The 17,867-nt window shown below is 39.5% G+C and overlaps 1 protein-coding gene across 3 annotated transcripts in view; it reads left to right on the top strand.

Annotated features, from left to right (window-relative positions):
* Positions 1–17,867, top strand: part of MACROD2 (mono-ADP ribosylhydrolase 2) — an 839,235-nt gene that overhangs the window by 472,988 nt on the left and 348,380 nt on the right. For all 3 annotated transcript variants that reach the window (XM_042810749.1, XM_042810757.1, XM_042810741.1), the window contains exon 6: positions 4,901–5,022. In XM_042810749.1, the coding sequence (XP_042666683.1) occupies positions 4,901–5,022 (122 nt within the window). The remainder of the gene's footprint in view (positions 1–4,900; positions 5,023–17,867) is intronic.

Genomic DNA, 17,867 nt, shown 5'->3' with positions numbered 1-17,867 from the left:
ACATTGAAAATGCACACTTTATGAGCAAATGCATGCAACTGGCAATAGAAAATAAGCCAAGCAAATCGGTATACCGAAGCAATATGGAGTTCATGAGTAGTGTCTATGAGTAGGTAAGAGCATATGGGGGTAATTTCACCTCCTGTCAGTTGAAGCTCGGCTGTTAGTTTCAGGACCAATCGTGTGACTGCTTATTGAGGAAGTCAGCTGGTAAGACTTACAAATGGAGCAGCTCTTGATGCTGCGGTTAATTGTCAGATGTCTTGTTTTTATTCAGTGACACGCAGTATGGTAGCTTCCTTCTTAAAATTCATCCAGCTCAGGCAGTGATGGACGGAGGACAGCCTCATTATGCATCGCTAGATGGGCCGATTAGGGCTGTGAAAGCGCCAACGGGATGAACGAGGGAGGCGTGTGATTGATTCTAGCCTTGGTCTGCTGCTTCGTTAACGCTGCGAATGTGTGCTGCCCTCACTTCTGCGAGGCAGGAAATGAGGAAAACTTCCACTTCTTCATTTGTTTGAAGGTACATTATGCTAATATTTTGGCTGTCTAACATCACTTCTACAAAGAACAGGAGAAAAGTAAATTACATCAGAGCCCTCCATGGTGACGGTGAGTCACAGTCACTTTTCACTTTATGCTTTTGCAGCTGGAAGTTGTTTTTGCATCTTGGCCCACATTGCTCTGCCCTTTAAGTACGGTAGACACAAATCATGAGGAAAACAGCGTGTTAAGATTTATGGACTGATTAATTTAATGAAGGAGACCAGGAAGAAAAAAAAGCAGAACAAACAAGCCTTGCTTGCCCTTTCACATGTAGGGTTTGTGTGTTAAGGTAGACATGGTCTCATTTTTCAATGACCCGTGCAGGAATTTGAGGGAAGAGTCACTGTGCTTTGAAGGGTTGATTAAACGCCCAAATTACATATATTTTCACTGATAGCTAAGTGGGGACAGGGATATTTTAAATACCAAAATGCCTGTTATCCCTCAAGATTAGTTAGTGGCTTACACAAGATGCCTGCATTCATTATAGTGCTTTAGAGAAAAACAAGACGCAAAATGGAATGAAAGCAAGCAGAGATGATGCAGAGCATGCACACATGCAAATTGATGTGCGGTTGCTACACTCCTCCATTTGGCTGCCAGAATTTCTAACCAAGTGACTGAAAGTCAGAAGACTAGAAAAAGAGCAGACAGATTGAGAAGTACGCTCTCCTCATATCAGCCACAAGATGCAGCATAAATTTTAGAGATAACAGTGCAAAACTCGATTGTTTTAGCTCTAGAGGAGCTACAAACCATGCTAGTATGTTGTAGATCTGTGCCATTGCTTTCTTTCACCTTTACCTTCTCTCTGGAAGTATTTTTGGAGGAAAAGTATCTCTTTCGTTATTGTTAGCATGTCTTTAACATTAAGCAGCTTTGTTAGATTAAAAGCCATTGCTGTAGCCTGAAGCTCAAACAAACGTATTCCTACCTTGGGGGCTCTGCATTTCTGTGTACTCTAAAATATCTGAGCATGCACCTTTGTTGTGTACATGGAATGAAAGTGATTTAGGAACATCGTGACTGCATCTTTCTTACCAAAGTCCTCAGCTTGAAGAATGACCGTGGAAAGCAGAAGCTTCAAAGCAATGCTAGTGGCTCTGTCTTACGTAAAAAATTAGAATGAATGCAGCCGTTCTCTGTGAGACCTCTTTGCTCTACCCCCAGGCAGGTCGATGTGGAAGAGCATCGAACAGGGTTTGCACATTTGTGTCCCATGGGCAATGCCAGCGGTCTGTATGTGGGGCTGGCTGCTGTTGCTGGTGGCTGAAGTAGTAGGGCTGAAGTTTGTTTTGAGGACAGAAGCCTGTAGACGTTTCCACTGTGCCTACTAGCACTGCATTAACTGAATTTTTCCAGCTGCATGTGGTGAGGGTGCGACAAAGGCAGAAATGAAACTTCCTTGTGGGAGGCAAGGTGGAAGATTGACCCAGTCTTCATAACTGTATTAAAAATAAATGGCTCTTCTTCAAGCTGTGGAATCCAATCCTCATATATCAACATGTTGGGCTGGGAGCGCTGGGGAAGTGTTTTTATTTCCTGATCTGTTTGCTTTATGCCTGTATAATCTCAAAGGATTTTGCCTGCTTGCAAACCTTGATACTGGGGAGTAGTTTGAGCAGAATAATAGATTGTTTAGACAATGTATAGATATACACATTTTACTGACAGTGTACAACAATAAAATCTCTACTTTCATGTTCGTCAGCTGACCAAGAAACACTTTGGCCTGTGATTGGTGCTGTTAGTGCTAGTAAAATGTTATTTCGTCATGTTCATGTGTTTCTGAATAAGAACGTGCCTTAGACAAATAGATTTTGACAATGATAAATCCCTAAACAATTAAAATAATGTTGATAGATGATAAACCAATTCATAACTACCTTCAGTGTCCTGTCCGGAGAAGCACTTATTTTGAATTTGTTTAAAAAAAAAAAAAAAGCCACCTAACAGCCAATAATTGCATTGAAGGTTATCTATTTATGTGATACATCGAGTGTAGTGGCAGAGAGTTGGTGATGAAGTACCATGAAAATGCTAAATCGGGAAGTTCCATTTAAAAAAAGAGGATGGTAAAAGAGACATTTTGCATTGTTGAAATGAGAATTTTTGAAGTTTGTGTTTAATAATGAAGAGTGAAAGAAATGGAGATAGCGTTTAATGAGTAAAATGTACGTAGAAAGTCTGTGAAGGGAAGTTTTGTACAGAAAGACTTGAGTGAGAATTTAGCACTTGGGCCGTTCCCCAACCCTCCACCTTGTTGGTTAACTCATGGTTAAATTCAACAATTAGGCTTCCACTTCTGAGCAGCAGCACCTTGAGATGCAAGTTAATTTGGCTTTAGAAGAAAAAGGGGATTCTTCTGGGGTTCTTTGCTTATTCATCCTTTATGATTTGTTAAGTTTGTTTTGCAGTCGTTCCATTACTTTACTTGCTTGTTGACTGATGGGTGTTGTGAATTTAAAATGCACTGCAGTGCCTCTGATCTTACTGTCTATAAATGTGGGATAACCTTGATTGAGATCAGCTTTACTGTTACATTCCTTCCCTTTGCTCAGTAATTGCAGCTTGTCTCTTTCGAAAATAAATAACAAGAAAAAGTGTCAAGAGATGCTTTTCTTTCTTTGAAGGGACCAAGTGCTAACACTGCCAAATGAAAACGTGCCCTGGGAAGTTTCAACCTGAAGCAAACTACTGTAGTTAGAGTTTGCAGACATATGAAATGATGGTCTTTCCTAATGAAAGTGCTCAAACCTCGTCTTTGTGAGCAGAAGCAAATTTTAAACTCATTTGCTTTTTTTTGGTCTTTTCCTAGGTCTTAATAGCTCTCAGTTTATTATAGTAACTAAAAAGTGTGTGCAAAGTATGTCTTCTCCCAAATTTCTGGTAAAACCATTCAACTTGTTTCATCACCTGCTACCAGAACGTGAACATCTACTGCATGTTTCCATCTCCTCAAGTGCTGTGGGGAGGGTTTGCTGTAGGTGTTGTATGTAGGTATTACCACTGTGGCATTCAGCAGGTAATGTCCAATCTGTCCATCCTGGGCTCCGAACTGGAAGAAATTACTGCGATCAAAATGGAAGGAAGAGTAGTAAACCTTTTGTTTATTTACTTTGTTAATATTGCAGAGACTAGGACTTGGCAGCTGGTATCTGCCTTGAGGAATAATAAACATGAGGGTGACTTGCATCTTGACGCTTGGCCATTTTCTCTCGTGATTTAGGATAGGTTGGAGAGGAATAATCGAAGGCAGCCTGGACAAACATTAGTAGTCTGAATTCTGTAAAGCCTTTTAGTAAACAGCTATTCCATGGACAGCAGATGTCCATGGAAACCTGTCACGTGAGGGGCAGAAATATAACCTGAGCAAAGGGACTGCGGTGCCTGAACTGGAAGCATTTCCTTTTTGTGGAAACGTTACAGAAATGGTGCTGCTGCTTATTGCTGCTGTGTTGTAGGAGGTGACAAAAGGGTGGGAGGAAAGGATGTACCTGCCACCACAACTCACTGCAGCGCCTTTGCACACACTGTTGAAGAACGATGTCTGAGAAGTACACGTGCTTGCTACTTAGCAAACATGGGGGGAAGAAAATATTAATTTTTCATGACACCTTTTACTTTGCTAGGATTCTCTTTAACGTGTTTTACTCCAGGCTTTTTTTACTTCATTTTTCATTTTGCGCTCTGAAGACGCTGATTGATTGCTGCATCTGGTTTCGGTGTATGTGGAGGCATCGTACCTGAGCTACTCCCTGACTTTGCTGTCTCTTTTTGTTCATTAGACTTTTTCAGGCAGAATAAGATATTATTGTTTTATTGTGCAGTGTCTCCACCTGGTTTGATGTGAAAGAAAAGCACGTTCCTGAAATAATTAACACATTCTTAGATCATAACTTCTCTTCAAATAGTTGCTGAGAAAACACCTTGAGTATTAGGCAAAAAAATGAAGCTTATTTGTCACCACCTGCATGCTGAGCTTTTGCAGAGAGCTTTCCCAAGGAGTAGCCCATGAAAGAGTGAGAGCAACTGTTTCAGATGTATAGCCCATCCCACATGTGATTTGTGGTAGACACGTAACACGCGCTTGGTACGTTTTTCTAATTTTCCTTTGAAGCAGTTCTGCTTCAAAATTTAGCCTTTATGGTTTCTCACTTTCACATAACTTCCACATATATTACATGTTCATCAGTTGTAAACGTTTTCTTACAATAACATTCCAACTTTTTTGTCTAGATACGATGCCAAAATGGATTGATTTTCCAATGTAGTAGTTTCGTGCATTCATGAAATAAGTAATGAACTTTAGGAACTGCAAATAATATGTATTTTTTTCCATTTCTTGCAGATGTGATCCATACAGTTGGGCCGATAGCAAGAGGGCATCTCACTGATACTCATAAAGAAAATTTGGCAAGTTGCTATAAATCTTCTCTGAAACTGGCAAAAGAAAACAGCATCAAATCACTTGTAAGTACTGTGAGAGAACCTAATTTGAATCGTTGTTTCCTTGCTTTAGGATAATTATTGATACAACAACAGAATTCCAGAAGGAATTCTTGATGCATCTAATTTGGAAAAAATCAGTATTTGCCCCCAAAAAGTTGCTAGACAAAGAAAAAGGCAGAGATGGGTTTAGCAGGGAGGCGATGGAAGGGGACAGTGGTATAGCCCTTGCATGGTCCCCGTGCCACAGAGTGGCACCTCAGCTTCTCCGTGCCACGTGCAGGCGATGTCTGTGCAAAGGCATGGCAGCTGTGGGTGCACAGTTGGCCAGCCGTTATTTGGGTGAAATAAAATCACTGCGCAGATGGGAGTTGGATGTGATGTAAATCCTCATAGTCCTGCCATTGTGAACAACCAGGGATCTGGCTTTAGCTATCTTTATTTTATCTTGGTGTGATGATAATAGATTGTTTTGCTCTCACCTAAAGAGGAAGGTTGTAAGGAAGCCTTTTCTCAAAGGTAGGTGGCCAGCTAGGGAAAGCAAAAGATTATTACGGCAGAATTTGGGAAGAAGACAGACAGAATCTGGTGGAGGAAGTCAAACCAACTTTATTCAAACTGGAGGACGAAAAATGAAAGAAAAACAATAAAATATTGTTTCTTTAACTGCTTAAAATAAAGCGTAATTGTTTACCATGGCTTGGTAAAACATTTTTTAGCAGAAAAATTAGCTGCAATCTAATTCAACTTTGAAGTACCTCGGGCAGATAAATGCTTCTATGCATATGCTAATTTCCTCCCCTAGTTCTGCAGCTAATTCTCCATTTGTTAGGGAATTTATAGTGATGTGAACTTTATGAGGTGGATTTTAGAATGGTTAAAAGTACTCTTTAGCTAAGGGGACCTTGCTGTTGATAATGTATTCAGTCTGTAGGTAATTATTGGAGTGATGTACAGCTTATTTCTTAAAGATCAGATTTTACCCAGAAAGAAAGATTCTGACGTTCTACATATTCATGTAATATTGATCTAGTGATATGAGGTTTTGATTTTTCTCTGGTGGCACAAATACCAGACACTCAAGTTCAGATTACTTGTGCACAAGGAATATTATCTAGCAAAGCATCATTAGGTTAATTTAAATGAACTCTACTATCTTTCAAATCTGCTGCTGAGAGTGGATTATAAATCACACTTTTGCACCAATCTAGTGAGGATTTGAGTAGTTACAGATCTAGGACTGCTTAATTCAGTTTATAATGATTGAAGCTATTTGCTATAGGGGTTCTGGATTAATTCCTGTCTGTCCAAAGGGCAGGTGGCTGCTGTGTATGGATCGGCGTGCTGAAGGCACGCACTCAGACACTTGGGACAGTGTTCCTTTCAGCAGTCATTACTCTTGTATCTTGTTATTCTCCATCTTGTATGGTGGAGTCCTTTTTTTTTTTTTTTTTTTCCTCTGTCCACAGCTCTGTTTACTTTCCAGCTCTGCAGCTTGGATTCTGTAGCTCCAAACGTAGCAGCTGAAATGTTCATTCTGGATAGCCATACATTCCCTAAGCGTGTAAAGGAGAAGGAAGTTATCACATGAGTGTGACTGCGCCTCTTTTTGAGGAGATGGGAGATGCAAAATTTCTAGGCTGAGCTAGGTGTAGCATACTGAGACAAAAATGGGTGAATATGGCTTAGTTTTTTTCTTGGAGTGAACTGTGCTTTCCACACTTTTCCTGCTGAAAACATCTTCTCTGTACTTGCCAAATTTTGTCCAATGAGCCTTCTTTGTTATTATTCAGCCACTAAAGAGAGGTGACACCAAATAGCAGTTAATCGATTACGATTTTTATTTTACTTTTAATACTATGCACATAAATTAGAAGTGAAAGCAACCTCTGAGGGTGTTTTGAACTCTTCTCCAGGACTGTTTATACATGCAGGGGCATTAAGGTCCTGCTGTGACTCCCATCGTTGGAGGCAGTAAGGATTTGGTGCTGTTGTGCCCGTGTACATTCTTGTTCTTGCCTTTGGGCAGTTACATACTGCTTCTGGGCCATTCAGATCAGTGAAGAAAAAAAAAGGAAAAAAATAAAGTGGTGTGGAAAAAAGAAAATGTTGAAATGTAAGAAAGGAAAATTTGCAGTAGGCATTGGTCATCACTAGCACTGCTTGTACCTGTAGGGCTTCAGTAATTTGTGGACATTTTAGGTGGTAGCTTTGTATGTTAATGAAATAACAAAGAGGTGTTCTGCTCGTGGGTTTCATGCATTTCACAAAAAATAGCTTGGTATTCTAGGAGGAAAAAATGGCCATGAGAGAAACTGTCCATGGATGATTTCCTTGCTGGTTAGGAGCTGTTGACTCTGCACCTGTTCAAGATAAAAGCAAACAACAAAAAAACCCATCACCCAGAATGGCAGGACACAGCTGCACAAGCTGAGCAGGAGCCAAGAGCCATTCATTCATACCAGCATTAAGAAGCTTAGCAAGCAATATAGATTTTAAAGTCCACATGACTGATTGTGAACTGTTCTGAAAAGCCTCAAGTCTAGCGATTTCAGCAATGCTTTGGGGAGTGAAGGCTACTTGAAGGTCTACCCTAATGAACAAATCAAGCCCGGAGCAAAGTAAGATGTATAATTCATTCAATTAAGGAGCAGTAGATTACTGCAAGTCAGAAGAGAGGAATACAAAGTGCAATTGGGTTTTACAAGATCCAGTATACAGTAGACATAGTTGGTAGGGAGTAGAAATGGAGGAGTGAAAAAAAAAAAATGACAACACAAAACCCTACAGATTTTAGGTGCTTGTAGAGAATGCAGAAGTACTTATGACTCAAGTAAGCAACATAAAAATGTGGACAGGATTGTGGCAACAGATGTATTTGCAATAGGGAACTGAGGGGGAATAGATGGTTGCCCACAGAAAATAAGGAAGAGAAGACCAGCAGAGCTCGTTGATGGCAAACATTGGTTGCTTCTTAGAGTGAGATGCATGTGAGTAGGCGAGAGGAAACTAAAAATTTTTGAAATAGCTCCTGATTAAAAACAGTATTCTTTTGTCATAAGTAGGTATTGGCGATAGCAAGCCCTGGTATGCTACAAGAATTAGCTAAATCTGAAAGCCTTGTGGCTGTAGCAAGTGGAGAAGGAAGGAGAAGAAAATGTGAACGTGTTACTTATCTTTGAAACAGAAAAAAACAGCAAGACTAGAAAAGCATGCAAAAATAGTTAAAAATATATATATTCAAATTGTTCTGAATGTGGATCATGTCAAAGGATTTACAATTGCTAGAGGCATTATGAATGAGTAGTGATGAATGGCAATGTATCAAGTTGGACAGAAGTGTGCAAGGTGACTCAGGGTGCACCGCTAAGCACAGTTTAATTTAACATCTTTATTAATGATTTTTGAAGAGTACATAAACAGCTCATTAATTACATTTACAAATGATGCTACATTAGTCAGCGTTGCAAACACTAGAAAAGGACAGAGATATATGATGACAATTGATTACAGAGAGGGCGAATAGAACCTCATCTAGCATCCTCTACAGCACCAGAAGGGAAACTGCCTTCACTTCAGTGGAAGATAGGTCAGAACCAGAGCTGACAGCTACAGAGGAGCTCGGAATAGGAAAAGTCGTGATAGCATATGGGGGGGAAGAATAACCCAGTTCACAGACAGTCAAAGGGAGGAGAGTGCTGGAAAACTAGCTTAATGAGGAAATGGTCTTGAATAATAAGCCTCAAATTAGATACACTTAGAGTGAATTGTTTTGTTTCGTTATTATATATTATTGAGCTACCTACAGAGAAATGATGGATGCCACAGATGTGGTCGTTTCTGTTCCAAAAGGGCTGGGGAGACCAGGAATAAGATTATGAGTAGCTCAAAACTAACTTACATGTTTGTATGTGTGTGTATGCATGTATTTTCATCTGAGGAAGATCCTTACCATGATCTCAATAAACTCTGCAAATTGTTAAATGCACTGCTATGGTAGAGGGGAGAGAGAAGAATCTCATTGTGTGCGTGACAAAATGACAGCTAACTGGTGTAGCTTATGCTAATTTTTGGTGTTTGCATCCAAGATTTCCAGGCATGGATCAGAGCAACTCTGTTAACTCTTGGGAGAGTGCTGAAATCTCATCTGAAAATGTTGGTATCTGCATTAAAAAAACCTGTGATGGGTAAAAGCAGAAATGAGATGAGGGAATAAAATGAAATGCCACCATGGCTGCCAAAGTTGATAATTCACCAGCAGTCCAGCCATGGGCAAGAATTTGCATAGCCATTATGGCAGAGGAGCGTCAGGATCAAATTTGATCGTCCATGGAATTGTTGAGAGAGAAATCAAACAGCCCCTGACATTTGTCTCCTGCCTCTTTTATGTTCCATGTGATATTTCCAGTGTCACATCAGCTTTTTTTAGTCTCTATTAGGTCAGCTATTACATCTAGCTTTTTGATTACCAAAGTGTTTGTACTCATTATCTGCTTGTCCCTAAAACATGCATTGCTTTTTCATCTGTGCCTGTTGGTGTAGCTGTGCCCACTGTAGGGTACTTGTGCTGTTCTCTGACTATTTATGTGCTCTTTGGCAGTGGATGAACCTTTTGTGCTGGACGAGTCTATCATGTATACAGCACCCTGGTGAAGAGGATACTTACAGCATTGTTTCTGTGTAGCTCCACTTAGGTTGTTACAATTTAGTGGGGGAAAAAATTATTTACGTTTATACGAGGTGTTTATTTTAGAAATAAATAGTTGGCATGTATGCAAATTGATTTTTAAGTGTACAGAATAATATCTTATTGTTGGTCTACCTAACGCCTTACTAGCAGATGCTGTCCTGCATCAATTATATCTCCACTCTCTGATTCACTGGGAAGATGTTACAGGCACAAAATCTTCACTGAAAGGAGCAGAGTTAAAGTTTTCCAATAGATGACTTTTCCATTGCTTGTTTCTATTTCCTAAGTAGGAATCTTGCAGGCCAATTAACTGCTGGCTTATTGGGCAGACCAGGGGAGCTGTAATCACTATTCTTAAGGATTAAATTGGCCTGATGTTTACACATTGTTTGAGATTATTTAACCTGATGTGTTCTGACTTTGCTGGAGGACCTCCTGCTCTGCTGAGCCTTGCATATGCTGCTTCAAAGCCATTCAGTATCCTGGAACTGTTCTTTACGTGGGGCGCTCCCCTGCCATGTACTTCATTCAGGCTTTTCTTGTTGTTGAAAAGCTTCACTTGAGGTTGGTGGAAGCTGTAGTTGGAGACTTGCTCAGCATCACTGAAAACCGAATATAAAATAATGCTGTGGATTGTTGAGGTTGGGATCAGCCAAAATGGCTCAGCACGTTTGTAGAAAAAGGCAGTGCTGGTCTTCACCAGAAGGAAGGAGGCTTCCTCTGCCCCAGTGCCAAAACAGAGGAACTGTACTGCAGGCTGTAGCTCTACAGAACTGGGACCAGCAGTGCAATTTTCAGAATCGCTTCCTGTTGGCAGGGGTGAACTGTAAAGCTTTAACAAGGAGTTAGACCACACTCTTTGGCTCTTCCTAAGGGGAGAGTTATAGCTAGTGTGGGAGTGAGAGGAAATCCTCAAAGAACGCGGTTTCATGAGCTGCCAGAAGAGACCTGCTTGCCACCAGCAAGTACATTGACAGGGTTAAATACCAAATACAGATGTTTTCCTATTAGATCCCTAGAGTCAAACTGGGAAGAGCTCAGTGTTGGCAGAGTTCAGCCTTGCTAGATTAGCGTGCTCTTGTGTAAAAGAAAAGAAAACCACCACCACCAAAACCCCAAAATGTCCCCATTCTCCTTGCACTAACAAGTTTGTACAGAAGCACAACCTATTTATTATTCAGAAGATTGCATAAAAATATGTTAAGGAAGGTACCTGCTGCTGATCAGTTTATAGCTCTGCAAAAATAACTAAACTACCTTTTTAATTGCCTTACATATTTTCCCCATCTATAATCAAGGATTTTTAAACACTTCTCAGTTATCTGGTAATAATGTTGTTATCTGTATTTGCTGCTGCAAGGAAGTTGTCCTTCTGGTAAGGGTGCAACTGTATCTTTGAGCTTCCTTTCAATGGAGACGTGTAGTCACTGTAAAGTCAAAATCTTCTATCATAATCCATAGACTTAAACTTTTAGTATCAGTTTTGAACCTTGAGTATTCTCGATCCCTCTTTCTGCAAACTATAGAAGTAATCAAATAGGAATTGTACTTGAGTTGTTAGAAGGTACTTGGAATGGTGTGCTATGAAGTATCGGTCTGATAGGCTGTTTTACAGCATTGTCTGTACTTGTCTTCTCTCATTATGCAGTTACGTTTTAGGGAAAAATCAAGTTTTGTCTATTTTATTATAAGGAACTTGCCTTCTGCTTAGTGTGTTATCATGGCAATAAGTTAAGTTTGAAATTCTCAGGTTGATTTCTATCTGTTTTTCTGGTATACACAGGCTGCTCCAAAAGTAGTGCCTCCTGCATCATTGTGTTGGCCTACAAAGTCAGAGGGGGATGTTGGTGGGATGGCAGTTGAGGCTGAACCTTCCAACCAATATTCCATTCCATTTTGTTGCTGTGTGACTGATGGCACCAGATGGGATGACAGAATGATGTCTGACATGGAAGTGTATGAGAAACGAAGGTGTGGCATTGAATTCCTCTGCATGGAGAAAATGGCACCCACTGCTTGCTGACCATTTCTGGAGACCAAGTAGTGGCTGTCAGCACAGTGAGGTGGCAGGTGTTGCGTTTCCAAAGTGCTGATAGTGACAGTGGGTCACCTCCACTGTTGCAGGTTTTCAAAAGCGAGGCGTACAGGCTCTTTGTCATTACTGTTAGTAATGCATTGCTAATGGTGGTCACTATGTTGAAAATGGTGTTTTTTAGCTGAGATTTTTCTATGTGAAATAGTGTCATTGTTTTACTTGTATCTGTTGTAGTTTTCATGGAATTTAATAGGAGGCATTACTTCCAGAACAGCCTATACAGATTCATATCCATCAATCACAAGAGCTGTTCTGGTGGAAAACTTCTGCAGCATCATAAATCCACTTTTTTTTTTAAACGTTGTTTAACTTGTAGGCCACAATAACACTAACCCTATATTTTCAAAGAGCTTAGACCTCCGCTTCATTTTTTATTTACTTTTTTCTCCTCATAGATATTTTTTCAGATAATATCTTTAATAATTGAAGCTGCTGCATCGATTTTTAACCGGCCATAATAACCAATTCTGCTTTAAACATCTGCATCTTTAGGATATTGTGATCTTTTCTTTGGAATGTAGGAATTGCTACAGCTGGTCATAATTGAGTTAAAGCCCCAGTGAATCAGCTGTCAGTTGTTCCATGTTCTCCCAAAGATTCGTACCAAAATGATCTTGGCAGATTCGAGAAACAGGATTGTGATCAATAAGGATTTCACTAAATGAAATGGAACTCAGTTCAGTGACATCAAGTGTTATTTCTCGCACCTAAGCAGAAATACTTATTCAGCTAAGAAAGGTTATGGAATGAGTGTAGCCCTAGGCAGAGGTTCCTCAGAAAATAAACTGGGCTTTGTGGCTCGTTGTTTGCTGCTTGTAATGCTGTGGGGAAACTGAAAGAGGAGCAGCTGTTGTATGAGACTTCAATGAATGAGACTTAGTAAGGTCTCTAGGTGCTGTACTGTAGTAAACTAGACCGGTACACACAGTTTTTCAGCCAGAGATTATTAGGAAGCTGGAAAAAAAGTATCAAAAGTAGCGAAGGAATGAATTTATAGTCTAGAGAATAGAAGCCTAAAGGTGGGAAGACAGATTTTAAAAAACATGCATAAAACACTATGGAAAAGTTAAAGATGATCTGCCTACAGATAGGACAAGAAGTAACAGTCTGAATTTATAGGAATGGAGTTTTAGGTTGGAAGTTGAGTAATCGTGAAGCACTGGCAAAGTTGTTTCAGGAAATTATGGCTCCATCTGTAGCTGTTATGAAGAGTAAGCTAGATAAATATATTCCACAAGAAGTCTGTACTCTGAAGGGATGAATCTAAGACTCCTTACAGTCTTGCATGATTTCTAGTACAGCTGAGGCTTGCCAAATGCACGTACCAGAGCTGGAGCTGCCATCCCTAGCAAATGTCTGTAGTGTCTTTGGGTCTGAAATGGGAAAAGGACTGCTGATTTGAAGTCATCCCTGGGGTTTGAAAAGTGACCTGTTGTGTTCTAGATGTCTAGGGTTCTAAGTGGGTCAAAGTAAAGGATTGCTTCTTGATTCATGCTGGTGTCCTCTAATTGCATCCTACTTTTGCTGATAAATAGAAAGGAATTCTAGACCAGTATCTTCAAAAGTGTTCTACTTGCAACCTACGTAAATGATCTGCGATCATCCATGCATCTTGTAGAGCAGTGTGTCCAGCTGGGCTGAAGCTCTGCTGCTCTAACAAAGGGTCTGTGTGTTGGTGATCTTTTACTATCTATTTATCCTCTTGTTCTTAATATATTAACCACTGTTAAACACCAAACGAATGAGCTCCAGCAGCAAGGCTGTTGCAGCCTCATGGAAATCAGCAGATAACCTAGCCCTCGTAGAATCTGGCTGTACAATGCAGAGTAAGAGTAAGTTTATGTTGTAAACCAGCAGCGTTCCGTTAAAACGTTTGCACAGTTTTTTTGTTCGTTTGGTTCCTTGCCAGTTTGTTTCTGCTCTCTTGCTAGGGAGTTGCTGGGAACGGTTTTCCTGTTGAGATAAATGCCTTTGATTTATGCAACTCCTGTTATCTGGCTACCCTTTTTGCTCACCATGGAGACTTTTCTACAGACACCAAGAAGATAACTAGCTTAGGGTGTGCATACAGTGCATGTAATAACATTGAGGCTTGTGTACGCTTTTTTGAAAAATAATGCACTTAAATGTTGCTTCTACATTGTACAGTTGGTTATACATTCAGTGTACATTTCCTTAGAGGCTCCAGATTTATTTTGTTTCAGCACTGCTTTAATAAGAAGGCCGTGTTATGAGGAAGTCATGATAGTCCGTTTTGTTGTTCTGTGATGATGTAGCTGCTCTATAATGCGGTGATTTTGTGGTGGAGAAGATGGAGAAAAGTTGTTTTGGTTTGGTTTAATGAAACACTGAATACACATCTCAAACTGAACTTGAGGTATAAAAAGAAAATGGCTTGTCAAGGAATATATTTTGTAGGTTGGAAATATGTCATGGGTTTAAACTGTGATAATTCACCCTTCACCCCGTGGAAATCTTGCACTTAAAAGATTGGAACTTTCTAGAAATGTTGCTATGTGCTTAATAATGACCTGTCTCATTAAGGAAGGACAAAGTACAAATCTGTTGGGCAGTGGACCAAGATGCTAGATTCCAGAGACAGCTCATAAAACGCAGGGATTGCTGGAAACCATACATCATAAGGTGCAGGGAAGATAATTTACGTTTGTCCAGAGGAAACTGTAACTGGAAAATTTTCATTTTGATTGAAAAGGAGAAAAGGAAAAAAAAAAAAAAGTAATAAAGTAGGAAAGAGGGATACTTCTTTGCTTGCAGATCTCAGCTGTCAGGAATCATGAAGTTTGTCCTCACTCGAATAGCGTGCTCCTGCAATGGAAATTCATAGACAAAGGTTGATGGCATATTAGAAGTCCTAACAAAGCTCGAAGCTGTGGCCATCAGACATACAAAGCCATCATTTCGCTTCTCTCCACTGACACCTTCCCTGTCACCTTGTTTGCAGTCTGTAGGCTTCTCCACAGGGCTCGTTTTTGCTGTACAAGGACGTTGTGAAGGTGTAATCCCTGTTAAGACTCATGGAGTTCACAGAAAGAGCAGTAATACAAAGTTATGGTTGCAACAGGGTCAAATTCTTTGCAATGGACCGTAGTGAAACTCCAGCAGGAATGCAGGGGAAATAAAAATTGCTTATTCACAGGCTTTCCTGCCGCAGGTACCTTCTGTGATGCCTGCAGATGTCTGAGGGGCTGCCTGGCAGATCGTGACTTGCCACTATCAGGTTTTTTTTCTCCTCAACTTAATGACGAGGAAAAGAATGTGTGATGTTGCATTTTAGCACTACGTGGTGCTCACAAGGTTCCTGTCACTTGGCATTTTTCATCTGGTAACTTTGAGACTCTTCTGCAGAGGCCATGTGTTGTTTTATTTAAACATTGCTTTCACTTGTCTGTACAAAGAGAATGATAATCTAGTATTTCTATCGGCCTTTTTCCCCGGAGTTGTTCCATTTTTCAAATGGCATGTTAGAAAAAATAAGGATTATTTGGAACATTATGCTATTTACATAGCTTATGTGCAAAGAACTGCAAAATTAAAAGTGGAAATGATTTTATCTATCAGACTTACCTGGGTTAAAATATTATATTAGAGCATAATATCTGTTGGAAATCAAAATATAAAGATACTGGGAATTAGATCTTAGAAAATAAACAGAAGGGGCATTCTTTCATCAGCCTTATTTGCCAAATGTGTTTTCTCCATATGGCTAATACTTACTTGCAACTATGTGTGTTGTACAGAAATGATTTCTTAGCTACCTGTAAAGAAATAACTATGATCAGTAGTTGGCTGCAAAAATTATAGTTACCTGAGAGTTGTTCAACAAATTGTGATGTCATGTTAGTTTTTAAAGGCTTTGTGGTGTAAAACCAATCAAATTTGAATAATCTAACTGAAGTAATAAGCCTGATACATCATATTGTGTACTGATGGAACATCTATGTGTATAATTGTTCTCACCCAAGTATGAAGTGCATGAAGTCCATATTGAAGTGAAACGGTTTAAATAGCCTTATTTTTTTATTTCAAAGCTGAGTTAACAAATCCTGGTGATGCCTGCCTGCCAATTAGGGTTTAATGCTTACCTCACAAAAGCAAATGGAGCAATTTCAGTATTTATAGCAATGGAAACTATGCTAAAAAGATGGTATTGTCACATCATTTCCTGAGGCTTTCCTCTTCACTGCAAAAGGGAGGATTTTTTTTTTTTTTTTTAATTGGGATAATTACAGGTAAAGAAATGATTTATTTTTCTCTTTTTTGCTTCTAAAAAGTTAAAGTTCATTTACCTAAATGAAAACTCTGTCTACACTGCTGTAGACTGCACTCACTTGAGCTGACTTGAGCTTTGAATAATAATTTTTAATGAGGCACCGATACTCTTTTCAGGTTGAAATACAGAAACTATTTCATTGTAGGTCATTTTCTAAGGAAAAAAAGTCAGCTTTTTGCTGGCTGTTTCAGGGTTGTTTGCTTTTATTGCATTATCACACTCTTCTGAGCTTTCTCTTCCATATGCTATGTGGGTAAATCTTTATTGTTTAAATCTCTGCCTGCATCTATTGCACACAACTGTGCATTTCCAGAAGAGGAGCAGACATGGTATGAAAACAAATAACCTGGCAAGTAATGTGATTTGGACAAAAAGCATGGATGGTGTTGGGGCAGAGTTATTCATTAGTGTGTTCTATTAGAACATTTTATCTTGCTACTGTGCTTTCATTAATATGGTGCAGATCTTTCAGCCTTTGGTTTTGTTTCCTGCAAAGAAAAGGAAAACTCCAAGCCCATCAAGTTTTCACATCTATCGCTTGCTGTTATTACTTTTTTGAGGAATTAATCCCTTTTTGGGTATTACAGAGACAGCCATACTTTGTGCACATCATTTTACTGCCGTAGTTCCGATGGGACAGTCCTCACAGTTGTAAGTAGGCAATGCTGTACTAACGCAGCTTCTTTGCACTCAGTATTTTCTGTCCTTTCCTGAGCAGCTTTGCCAACTGGATCGCCGTGTGTCACTATTTTGTTTCTTGAAACCAAAGATGCAGAGATGCAGAGTGTTTCTCCATACAGCTGCTAGTCGCAGACATTCCTGTTTGACCTTTTCTTATCTATTCTTCCATTCTCAAATACACCAGGACAAAGTTCGGCAGCAAGGACAAGCTCAAGACAAATACAAGTCTTCAAACAGGCAATTTTTCTTTCTTCCTGCTGAATTAATGTCTCCCTTTCTAATTCCCTTGTTTACTTACTGTGGTACCGTGTTTGCTTTCTTTAACAGACTGTTCAAAACATCGTATTATTTCTTACTGCAGTCTAGAATCGTGTGCGTTATTGCCTGTAGCTTTGTTTCTTTTAAGTATTTACACGCTGCCCTTCTTTGATCCCTCACAATGTGTTTTATAATGTTAAATTCTGTAGGATATTTATTTATCCGTTTCCCTAATCTCTCTCCATCTTCCTCTTGTTCTGTATTTTCACGTGTTCTCATTATTACCCCCTGTTTAATCCTTGGCAGAATTACCACGGGGCTTTGACAATCGCAGATGCTGAGTTGAACCAGAGTGCTGCATTATATAGAAGTTAAGGTGTGTATCCAATCCTGACTAAATCAGTGGATGCATAAAGATTTTCTTATTTATCTCATGCTTTTTTCTTTTCTTCTTGATCCCAGCATGGAGATGCCAACGGAGGCATAGAAGCTGAATTTTTGATGCAATATTAATACCTGACTGTTTATAGTTCACCAATTTAGAACATGCAGCTCCCTCTGTTCTTAGGAAAGCAAGCAAGCCCATACTACTGTATTTAGACATCAAAAGGAAAAAAAAATCTGCTAAAAAACAAAACAAAACAAAAAACAAATAGGAGTCATAAAAATGTTTCCTTAGCCCACCAACAGTTTGGCAGTCTGATAAATATATTACTAAAAAACTGCAAGGTCACAATGCTGTCTGATGTGGGTTCGTTCAAATAACTGAAGCTGCAGTGCAAAAGGAGGTACGTAGATTGATCCAACTGTAATGTCTCATTTATTTCCATGGGAACAACAACAAATACAAAGAA

The sequence above is a fragment of the Centrocercus urophasianus genome, unplaced genomic scaffold, assembly GCF_019232065.1.
Source record: "Centrocercus urophasianus isolate 14NV4802_14NV808 unplaced genomic scaffold, USGS_Curo_1.0 seq_10, whole genome shotgun sequence".
Taxonomy (NCBI): domain Eukaryota; kingdom Metazoa; phylum Chordata; class Aves; order Galliformes; family Phasianidae; genus Centrocercus; species Centrocercus urophasianus.
This window is presented reverse-complemented; position numbering and strand designations above follow the sequence as displayed.